The sequence below is a fragment of the Colias eurytheme genome, chromosome 5, assembly GCF_061535395.1.
Source record: "Colias eurytheme isolate Ceu_HAF_F1 chromosome 5, ilColEury1 Martin Lab GWU primary, whole genome shotgun sequence".
Classification (NCBI taxonomy): Eukaryota; Metazoa; Arthropoda; class Insecta; order Lepidoptera; family Pieridae; genus Colias; species Colias eurytheme.
In genome coordinates, this window is record NC_142984.1 from 9,609,736 (window position 1) to 9,621,784 (window position 12,049).

Below are 12,049 nucleotides of genomic sequence, written 5' to 3' on the forward strand. Positions count from 1 at the left end.
AAAAAGAGAAACGTCGAGGAATAGAGAGCGCGTGCTAAATTACTATTTTGGTAGCGTTAACAGCACTGTTCTATCAATCTAACAGTAATTCCCCATATTGCAACGAAGATTCTCTTTGCACAGACCATAGAGTCCCCACATCGTCGCGACGCTCTATGTACAGACCATAGACTCCCCAACTCATACTGGCTAAAGACCCGTTACACTGTCGCGGCACTTTTTCACGAACCATAGACTCTCGATAGAGTAGCGGCACTTTATCACCGACATCAAACTCTTCACATAGCCCTTTTCCACCAACCACAAGCTTTTCATAGAGCCACTGCACTTTTTTACCAACCACAGATTCTTTAAAGAGCCACGGCCCACTTTCCGTAGCATGTAGAGGCGCCTCAACACTTTCCATAGCGGGTATCGACGCGACATAGAGCACAGAGGGTAGAGGCACTTCTTCCACACTTTCGTCAGACGGTAAGGTCGCGACATAGAGCACAGACTGTAGAGGCGCCTTCACACTCCCCGCAGACGGTATCGTAACGTCATAGAGGACAGAAGGTAGAGGCGCTACCACGCTCCCTGCAGACGGTATGGTCGCAACGTAGAGCACAGAGTGTAGCGGCACTTCCACACTCCCCGCAGACGGTATCGTAACGTCATAGAGGACAGAAGGTAGAGGCGCTACCACGCTCCCTGCAGACGGTATGGTCGCAACGTAGAGCACAGAGTGTAGCGGCACTTCCACACTCCCCGCAGACGGTATCGTAACGTCATAGAGGACAGAAGGTAGAGGCGCTACCACGCTCCCTGCAGACGGTATGGTCGCAACATAGAGCACAGAGTGTAGCGGCACTTCCACACTCCCTGCAGACGGTATCATAGCGACATAGAGCGTAGAGTGCAGCGGCTTGGCGACATAGAGCGGAGACTGCAGCGGCGCTTCCATACTTTCCACAGACGATAGTGTCGCGACATAGAGCGTAGAATGCAGCGGCGCTACCACGCTCCCCGCAGACGGTATAGTCGCGACATAGAGCACAGAGTGCAGCGGCGCGGCCACATAGAGCACAGATCGTAGAGTCGCGGCGTAGAGCACGGAGCGCTTGCGAGGCGGTCACCGCACGCGGCCCGAGGGCGACCTCAGGTGCGAGCGAATGTATCCGGTGCGGTAGTCCACGGTGTCTCGGTTTCGGCCGGAGCCGTCATGCCCGCGTTGACGACGACGGCTCCATCTGTGTAGCACGGGCTTTATGGAACTCGTGTTGCGGGACACGGTCTTTGTATTCAATCTCTCAGTTATTAATAAGTTACATTTATAGTTTTCAAGAACTGTCTTACCAGCTATCAACATTCTTTTTTCTTTTATCATAGTTTTAAAAACGTTTTCTAAATGCAATAAGTATATCATTTTTAAATATAATATTTTTAAATATAATAAAAATATCAAATAGTGTAGATAGATTGAATATAAAGATCGATTGTTAGTATTTTGTAGGTAATAAATATTCCTGCACAAAAAATTCATACTAGCTTAATCCAATTCTACAGTAAAAATAATACATATTAAGAGCACCCTTTATAATAATAAAATATTTTTGCAAAATTCGTAAATATACATATACATATTTGAAAGCATTGTCAAATTATTTGAAACTCATATTTCTGTCTTAACTCTTTCTATCCCAATCCCAATACAATTTAAACTAGCATTAAATTACTTGGTACACACGCGGAAATTACAAACAAAATATTTTCAACCGTTAAGGGTGTATGGAACTAACTACGAATCATTCACGAGTACAAAACTCATATAACTTTATGACTGCATTAATTCTACGTATCGCATCCTAAGGGAAGTCCACACGATGAGAATGAACTCGAACTATCGATATTCTTATATCTATAGCTAATGACACAATATACAGACACAACCAGTAGGGAAACTTCATACAACACGTTCGAAATGGCTCACGCACACAAGCTAGCGTTTTTACTAGAATCGTAAGAGTATTATCACAATTGACAGATATAAGAATACCCTTACGACTCACGTAAACACGCTTGCTTGTGTTCGTGAGCCATTTTGAACGTGTTGTATGAAGTTTCCCTACTGGTTGTATCTGTATACTGTGCTAATGATTTGGACAGATGTATACACAATACTACGGGGTCGTTCGATACCTGTGGACACGTAAACCAAATCAGCCATGTAGTCCGTATTGTGTTGTCGGTGGAGTCTGTCCTTTCTCAATTTGTAGTGTTCCCTAACAAATTACATTCATACAATGTTGTTAGACCATCTCATCGTCTGTACGAGCTTAATTTTAACAATTTAAGCCAATTACTCTATTCCACCATATTTCAAAAATAATTTAAGACTCATAGAGCAAAAATATTAATAAGTAAGTAAGCAGAAAACCAATTCGATTTATTGCTTCAAAATTGAGGGTAGTTTCACCACTCCTCTGAAAAATGGTTTATTTCCCAAAAAAAATTACCTCCGTCTTAAATAAACAGCCTCTACACTAATTAGTTATTACCCACTATTAGTTAGTATATGTAGGAGAAAGGAGAAGTGAGTTTTTAATAATATAACAAACTCTTCCCCCCTTCCAAAGTCTACCCATACTATAAAAATCCCTTTCCTTCCCTTGGTATTTCTCCCCCTCCCCCCACCCCAACACATACAAGCGAGACGATAGCCAAGCGCGGATCTAGCAAGGTGCCAAACCTGAGCAACCTCATGATGTAATCGGGCCAGTTGTCCGGGAACATGACGAGGAAGAAGCCCACCGCTATTAGAATTATACCGGATAGCTTCATGCCTTCGAAGCACACGCCGTAGAACGCGACGTCCAATGCTGGAATAGATAAATTTAATTAACAGATAGTTTCGAACATTTTAAATAGCTATTTTTGAAGTGAAAACTTCTTTAGCGGCGTTGGGTATAAAATCTTAAACTCGCGTCAGGACACGTGGCCTGATCGAAAAAGCGTAAGACTTATGTTTTTTTTTTTTTAGCCTTATATTCCATGCGTAAGACGGATACCATTCCAAAATATCAAACATGGTGAACGTTAATAATCAAGTTTTCACTTCTACCGGCACTCCCGGAGTGCAACCCGTCTTTTTTTACTCATTATAGCATACAAAAAAAAATAAGTGATTCAAATTCATAGAGGAAAGATTCCGAATAGAAAGAGTCAAAAACGTTTAGAAATACAGACAGGATCGCTGATTTCTATTTTCCGATGGAATTAAATGACAAAATAGTAGTGCCACACTGCTGCCCATGCGCAAGTGGAAAAAGATAGGGTACCACGATGTTTTCTTTATTGCAACATTCCCTTTTAAAAAAGTATGAATAGAAAGTACCTAATGGACACTTACCAGCAGAAACGGGAACAGCCGTGATGAGTGCGAGCGAGACGAATATATTGTATGTCACCAAATTGCCGAATTGGAAACCCATGTGAAACACTGAAATTACATACAGTTACAAAATAGTGTCAAAAATTAGATGTAAAACTTAAAATATATTACATTTCAAATAGAGCACAATATTTTACGCTTTGATATATTATGTATATTAATTTAAATATCATTAGTCATTACTCATTACCATATTTGAAAGCACCAAACAAATCGAAGTACGGACCCCACATACATCTAACACACACTTAACATTTCACTTGAACCATATTTATAGATCTATATTTGATACTGAGTGTACTGTACGTATATCCATCTCTCTAGCTAGAGCTGCTCTATACGCTCTATCACTTTAGCTAGAGCCGCTGTACATACCTCTCTATCCCTCTAGCTAGAGCTAGAGCCGCTCTACATACTCTCTATCCCTCTAGCTAGAGCTAGAGCTGCTCTAAATTATTCATCGCTCTAGCTAGAGCTGCTCTACATACTCTATCTTTTAAGCTAGAGCTACTCTACAATTCTACATACTATATATCCCTATAGCTGGAGCTAGAGCTGCTCTACATACTCCATCTCTAGCTAGAGCTCTACGTACCTAGCATAGCAACACTGGCGATCAGCAGGTGCATCCACGGCATCCTGTGCGCGGGCAGCAGCTCAGTCCCCGTGAGATATAGCGCGAGGCACACCGGCCACAGTAGAGTGGCATTGACCACGCCCAGTATAGAGAAGAATAACGCGCGCTGGCCCGTGTTCACTTCGCCCATCACTTTTCGAAATAGCACCTGTTTGGACATTTTGTGAAATAAATTAACGCAATATGCGGGTAGTTGAGAAGATGACTTATATCGGTAATACTGCCTGCTTTATATAATTCAGTATTTTTTGATTTTGTATGGTATGCACTACATAATTATCATGAACCTAATCAAAAACATGAGTCCCCCGGGTAATTACTAGTTTAAGAAGCTACTAACTCAACGATCCGTAATTTGTATTCCTAATTATAATGGTAGGTTCAAAACAACTTAAAGAATACTAAAGTTGATAAGTTAGTGTAACTGTTGTTAGGAAAGGGCAGTAAAGCTCTTATTCTCGCTATAATAACCATCTTATCCAATCTCAATATTTATGAACTTGAAATCCACAATAACCCTAAACATAGAAAGCATGTAATAAAAAATCAATCGCCAAGAAAGTCGTATTAAAGGAATAAACGCAATCAAAGTTTGCGTTAAAATAATAATATTGTTGTGTTTATCGAAATATGGGGTCACAGGCAACGTACTATTAGTTAGCTGCCCTTAATGCGATATGACACGCCACACTCGTACAATTCAAAGAAAAACGTCAATCAAAATTAAATGCTCATTTAAAAAACGTACCTAGGTAATTATTTATTTGAGAGGAATAATTGCAATATTTTGAACATATGCGTAACTGTACATCTTAGAATACAGTAAACATTGTAAGTGCTGCCTTAGTTTTTGTGTCCGAATAAAATATAATACTAGTCAGTTGATACGGCATTACAAAATCGCACAAGCGTTAACAAAGTTGAATATTTTTTGTCTATAGTGTAATTATAAAATCTCCCGTAGTTTTGAAGATCAATACAGCTAGTAGTTTCAGAACCGGTTTCTAAGAATTGGAACGATCAATTATACGTGCATATTTCATAAGGTTCGGCTGAAAGTTCAGAAGCTTAACGTTTAGTGTGACGAGGGTACTCAAACAAAATTCGGCAATTTATCCAACATTGAAACGAGGAAAGTTATTACAGTGTTGGATATAATAATCATAAATAGGACCTTGATTAATTAACTCAAAAGCAATGTCCTTTGAATACGTAATCTTGATTTGGGCAAACACAATCGGACCTCGTGTCGGAGATCGCGTGTTTGAGATGTTTTGGTGATTTACCAAACATTCAAAGCACGCAATCTTCAAAACTATAAGAAATGGACTTACAATAATAAAGTTTTGTGTAATTTCATATTTTCAAGGTTATCGGAATATCGTTTCATTTAATATTTTCCATGGAAGGGAATTTTCTAACTTTAGCAAGGGAAATATATTTGTAGTAGTCAACACAAAGATAAAGTATATTTTCGTCAACAAATATTAAGCCTGCAATGATACCTACATACCAAAAAAATATCTCAAATATGATAGTTATTTTTCTGGATATAATTTAATTGTAATAAGGATATTCATTACAGATCCGAATACAAACATTTAACAGGCTTAATAATGATATAATGCCATTAATCATGACAGAAATAATAAATAACATTTAAACTCATATCACAATCGACCTGCAAGAAATTTCCTCAGTCCGTCCACGCATACCTTGAATATAGCGAAGCCGGCGGCCGCGCACGCAGCGAGCACGACACCGCCGAGCGTCGAGTTGCCCGTGATGCCGTCCATGTACGCGAGTAGTGCGATGCCCGTGTCGCACAGGATCGCCGCCACGATCTGTACAGATATACGGTCTGTACAGGTATGGACCTTCGAGCCGGATTCATACTTAAGTGGCGATATCACAGATACAGTGTGGCCCTTTGTAATTGAATTAATAAATAAATGTTTGAGTTTGATATAGAAAGTGGTCCTTCGAACCGGATTCGTACTTTTGCTGGAGTTATTACTTTGCCGGGTAAAAAATATTTGCCTATATTTTTGTGTTTGATCTTGAAACTTTATTTTATTTAATGTGTAAGACTTTTCTTGTTAGTTGTAACTATAATAGATGACAGAAATATGTTTTATTTTTCGTTGGAATGTACCAACGCCTGTTGCTTTCCTATAATATAATTATCGAGTTCATTACCACAGATTTATAAAAATAACTTACCCGGACACCCACAAACTGCTCATGTAGTATGACCCAAGAGAGCAAGTAGATACAGGACACATTGGTCGCGAACAGAGCCACTACATCCGTGGAGAGCAATATCTTTAGAGAGTACGTGTACATGTAGATGGTAACCACCCACAGCAGGCAGAACAGCCCGCAGCGACTGAGGAAACGGGCTGGCGGACAAAGGAATTTGATTAGTAATAAATTGAATGGTTTACAATTATTATTGACGTGACAACGTCTTATAATTCGATAGAGCCGGCTGCACGCACGAAAAAACATGACTCATGCGGCGTTACCTCGCTCTGAGGCGTTCCATGTAAGGCTTGAAGTGCAAGCGAGAGCGCGTAACGAGCGACAAAGAAGCACAATCGGACGTTGTCACGTTCAACTATCGATAGTAAACCGACTTTACAGACAACCAATTTTATATATTAGAAAATGTTTTATAATATGGATTGAAATAGTAAATAAATAAAATTTTATCATATAGATTGATGATTCAATAATCATGTGTTTTGTTGTCATTAAGTAAATACTAATATATAAGAGAGATAATAAGATTATATTTTTTGAACCTTAACCTAAAGCACTTACCAAAAGTGAAGCCCTTTTCTTTGAAGTCATTAAATGCATCGCATGCAATGGCGTTAGCTGATTTACACTTATTGTGTATGAGTACCACAATAAGATATATCGGATAGAATAATATAAGCCAGTTGGTACAGAACCATGCTGTGAAGAACGGTGCATTGTATAAATGCTGAAACAATTTGTTTTGTTTCAATATACATGTTATAATTACAAATATATAGTCAGTATATCATTCATTTTCTTAACAGTACTATAGATGGTGCTAAGACATTTAGTCGGTTACACAAATGTTAAATAATATCAAAATTACATATAGCTATATGAATGAGTTGATTAACCTCTTGATCAACTTGACTAGCGCATTCATTGAATGACCATATTCAATTGAATAACTAGGCCAAATATCGATTTAACAAGCATCACTCAACATCCAAATAGTTAGCGAATTGTAATATAGCCCTTTGAACAGAGCGGATTTAACGCTCGGCATATTGTTGAATGACTAGCGCGTTCATTGAATGACAACAAAATTTTCTAAACATTCACACGAAGGCGGTTGCGAGAAATTTAAAAAACATGAATCTGACGTAGCCCTTCCACTTATCCAAATCAACGACTATGGTAAATAACATTAGTCCAAGACGTTGAATGTTACATTCAACAACATTCAATTAAATATTGTCATTCAATGAAGGCACTAGTCATTCAATAAAATAGCAAATTCAACAAGATGACTGCAACATAAACTAAATATGACAACACCTATCCACATTGTACTACTTATAATATTTTGTGAATGTTTTTGAGGATGAATCTATCTATAGATGATTGTTTGTTACTTGTGTGAAACAGCTGATACAATATTATGTATTAAATACATAATATTATACTCATGTGTTTAATTTGTCTCTAACTAATTTTTTTTCATTTATAAAAATAAGTTGTTAGACAAGAAAAAGGCCATGCCTTTTTCTTAGACTATGTGACTTCAGCTATTCAACTATATGATTGATATTTCTGAAGAAAGTGTGTGAATTAAAAAAAAATATGATAAATTTTGAAAATTTGAATAAATAATTTATTTCCCACTTCAATACAACACAATATGACAAAAGCACATACTATTTCTATTATTCTTACATTTTTATACATTTTTTAATACAAGGTTATTGTATGTATTATTTAATAACTAATTACAGTTGTGATTATAATATACAGTAGAACCTCTATAAGTCGAATACCAAGGGAGACGCCAAAAAATTCGAGTTATAGAGTTTTCAACTTATGGAGGATTTTGAACACCTGACACCAATCAAGCAAACACGTGTTTACGTGAGTCATAGATTTATTATCATATATTCCTAAAATGTTTTCTAAGGGCGTATTCAAAAGAAAGCTTGAAACTTATAAGCGCTTATCGGCGCTTGTCATGTTCATATATTTTCCTGCGCGGGTTACCAGCGCTGACAAGCGCCGATAAGCGTTTATAAGCGCTTATAAGTTTCAAGCTTTCTTTCTGAATACGCCCTATGAAACAATAGTGTACTTACATTGACAGCACGTTCTTAAAGTCGGTAATTTATTTTTGTTCAAACAATAAAAGTGATAAATTCCTAATGATCAAGTTGTAAAGGTTGTAAAATACAAAAAAAAAACGTTGCTATGTTCGACATACAGAGGTCAAATTTAATTTTTCGAGTTATAGAGTGAAAATATATACCAAAATGGCTTGGAGGGACTCGGTGATTATTTCGACTAACAGAGGGTAGAGATTTCAAGTAATGGAGGTTTTGGTGTTTGAAGGGAAGGGAACAAAACATTTTTTCGAGATTTGGAGGTTTTTGACTTATCGAGGTTCGACTTAACGGGGTTCTACTGTATAAGTGAACACATCTAACAGTAAATTTAATACTCACATGTGTGCGAAATCTTGATGTGTAATTATTGAACATAGAAAAATCTGCACTATGTATAGGGGAGTAGTCTTGTAAGTATAGATATTTTATACAATGGGTCACTGTTACCCATGAAGCAACCAATGTAAGCGTAACACAAACTCCATAGTAGATCTGGAGACAATACAATCATTTAGGAGCTCGAAAAAAAGTGTATATATAAAAAATACTTCAAATATCTGTGTGATATAAATTATGTATCATGGATATTTTGTGCATTTCTCTGTGATATTATTGATATTTGACAGAATTTTCTTATCGCAATAATACATTTTTGGAGACAGTACTTAAAAATAATGGTATCACAAGTTTGTAATATATGCTGTATTGTTACTAACCTTTTTAGCGATCTTTGAACAGCAGCGTGGGCAACGTTTATCTCGGAGCTGCCTTTCTTCATCCTGACTGCTTGCAGCTGACTCACTAAAAGTTTGCTGTAAGGAGGGCTGGGTGGTAAGAGGAGGTGCGGAAGATACGGAGGTCTGTGGCGTAAGGGGAGCTCGAGGGCTCAACGGTGTCGGGGGCCCATTCGGTCGCTCACGTTCTACATCAATACTTCGATCAGTCTCAACTTCTTCGCTTGTAATTATAACGGACGGTGCTCGTACTCTTTTCGGATTAAAGATTGTAGGGACGTCTCCATCCCTTGCCATATTGTTGTTATTTAAAACATCTTGATGATTTCAGCCATTCTACTTCCAGTTTTCACTAAATTTAATTTAAAATATCTTTCGCAAAAAACATAAATATAATGGAATTAATTCTTCCATCGCTACCATTAATAACATTACAGTATGTATTTAAAATGATTCAAAATTATTGTCACAATTTACAGACAGCGCTCAACAACTAAATTCTTGTAATAAAAACATTTTCCACCGTAAACTTCCCATTTTCTAAATTTTCCTATTTTCGTCTCAAAAGTCAAAGCTCAAAGCTGCATTGCACGACAGAGATGGAAAGATATTTGCTATTGCCAGTATAAAAAATAATTTCATGTGCGAGTCATGTTGCCTTTACTTTATGACGTAACAATGCATGTGAAAGCGTGTTATGAGGTGTTAAGGATCATTTCTACTTAATATTTTTTTATTACATTATACATTAAAGAATAAATGTGAAAAGAAAATACCAAGACAATTTTAATACAGTATCCCTTACGAATATTAAAAACGTACTATATAATATATATTCGTAACTTGTATTTTATGCTTGTATTCTTAGATCAGATGCTTGTGATTGTACTAAATTAACTATGTATATTTTTTCACACTATTTATATTTTTTTTAAATTATTGTACTAATTAATCATTAATATGTTTTATTAGTAACTTTAGTAAAACAGTAGAGACTCAAATTCACCCAGGTTAAGCGTCTTATTCACGGTCAATCCCCGACGTACGTCGGCTCAAGGCCGCGGTGCTGGATGTATCCTACTGACACAGTATTACCATTATTTATGGTAATACTGTGCTACTGACGATCGTGCGCGCATCAAGCATGGCTAGGGTTGCCAACTTTTATTTGAAGAAATAGAGTATATCTGATTTTAAAGGAGGTAAATAAAGAGTAAATAAATATTTTTAAAAATGTATTTTTTTGTACTTTTTGCAGTAACTAAGAATTTTTCATTATTTTTAAATGAATTATATGAATCCAAACATTCCAAATCTAAATTTATATATTTCAAGAGCTCATTTTTAATTAATTTTTAATGAAGCTCGGTTTCTCTCTTCCCGCCACTTCACATTCATGACCGAAAAGACTCTTTCAGTAAATGCTGAAGTGGCGGGAACAGAGAGTATATAGCTAATCATTTTTTTTTAAACAAACAAATTCGTCAAGATGTTTTTTTTAAATAAATTGCCATTTTTCTGCAGTGGACTTTTGCATAAAATCTGTGTTATTCAACAATTCGCCTTGGAGTTCTTTTAAAATAATAACTTCTGAATATAAACTGTCCATGTGTACAAGGTTGATCCAAAAGTAATGATAATTGGGATTTCCTGTGTACATAAAAATCAAAAATAACCGTTTCTTGCTTGCTCATGTACTCACTAAGTTATCACAAAAAAATCATATCAATAGGCCACGTTCCCATATGTATTACTTTACTCTTTGAGGCCACGTTTCCAAGTATTTACATTAATTTCTGTTGGCAACACTAATCTGCTGTACGTCCGCGCTATTCACTGTCCATCTGCACGACGTTCGCGGTGGTGGGGGTGCTTGCTGGATGAAAAGTTGGTCGTGCACCTCCAGCAAGATAATAATAATAATTATTGACGTACGTCAACGCTATTCACTGTCGTTTTGCGTCGTGCATCGTGTATGACCTTGGCGGGACGTACGTCAAGATGGACCGTAAATAAGACGCTTTACGCTTCTGAAACCTGGAGGCTGGACACTAAGAGCGTATACGCACTATGCGGGTAACCGCATTGCGGGTAGCCGTCCGGCTGACCGCAAGCACAATTATGTACGTAATATTCATTTCTATGCGCACTGCGATGCGGCTACCGCAGACCGCACAGTGCGCATAGAAATGAATATTACGTACATAATTGTGCTTGCGGTCAGCCGGACGGCTACCCGCAATGCGGCTACCCGCATAGTGCGTATACGCTCTAAGAGCTAGCGCGCACGAGCAATTTTGTCTCTGCAACTATTTTGTCTCTCCCATCAATTGTATGGGGAGTTGCGTCGCTACGTGCGCGCACTTTCATACTAGCCCATGGGTGGAGAGACAAAATAGTTGCGGAGACAAAATAGTTGCGGAGACAAAGTTGCTCGTGCGCGCTAGCTCTAACCCAACACCTAGTGAATAAACTCCAAGTAGCACAAAGGTCGATGGAACCCGCTATTCTCGGGATTTCGTTAATTGACAAAGTTCCAAATAAGACAATTAGAAAGAAAACTGGAGTTATAGACATAGCACTCAAAGTGTCTCGGCAGAAATGGAGGTGGGCGGGACATATCTGCAGACTAAGTGACAACAGGTGGACCAATAAAATTCTAGAATGGCGTCCTTGAGGTTTGGACCGGACGAAGAAAGGCTGGCCGTCAGCCTGCTAGATGGGTTGACGACATAGTGAAGATCTTGGGAAGGAAGTGGATGCGGGTGGCGACGAACAGAAAGGAACGGCGTGCACATGAAGAGGCCTATACTCAACTATGGGTTAAACCGGGCTGAGAAAGAAAAAG

The 12,049-nt window shown here is 37.9% G+C and overlaps 1 protein-coding gene across 3 annotated transcripts; it reads right to left on the bottom strand.

The window, feature by feature from the left end:
- Positions 1-736: 736 nt before the first annotated feature.
- LOC149908611 (solute carrier family 35 member F3) lies at positions 737-9,770 on the bottom strand. Of its 3 annotated transcripts, XM_090102104.1 has the most exons (10): positions 9,184-9,770; positions 8,807-8,959; positions 6,894-7,059; positions 6,291-6,469; positions 5,783-5,911; positions 4,026-4,215; positions 3,389-3,478; positions 2,729-2,858; positions 2,179-2,261; positions 737-1,229 (listed from the first exon to the last, which is right to left on the bottom strand). In XM_090102104.1, exons 1-10 carry the CDS (start codon positions 9,496-9,498, stop codon positions 1,138-1,140), a joined length of 1,527 nt encoding a protein of 508 aa, XP_089958230.1. In that variant the 5' UTR covers positions 9,499-9,770; the 3' UTR covers positions 737-1,137. The 3 variants fall into 3 exon arrangements, with proteins under 3 accessions (XP_089958230.1, XP_089958228.1, XP_089958229.1); XM_090102102.1 differs by lacking the exon at positions 2,179-2,261; XM_090102103.1 differs by lacking the exons at positions 2,179-2,261; positions 8,807-8,959.
- Positions 9,771-12,049: the final 2,279 nt, after the last annotated feature.

Excerpts from the sequence above, each read along its gene's own strand:
- LOC149908611 (XM_090102104.1), bottom strand. The coding sequence starts at position 9,498 with ATGGCAAGGGATGGAGACGTCCCTACAATCTTTAATCCGAAAAGAGTA. Across the intron at positions 5,912-6,290 it reads AGCAGTTTGTGGGTGTCCGG|ATCGTGGCGGCGATCCTGTG; the intron begins GTAAGTTATTTT and ends ATATCTGTACAG. Across the intron at positions 3,479-4,025 it reads CGCCAGTGTTGCTATGCTAG|TGTTTCACATGGGTTTCCAA; the intron begins GTACGTAGAGCT and ends ATGTAATTTCAG.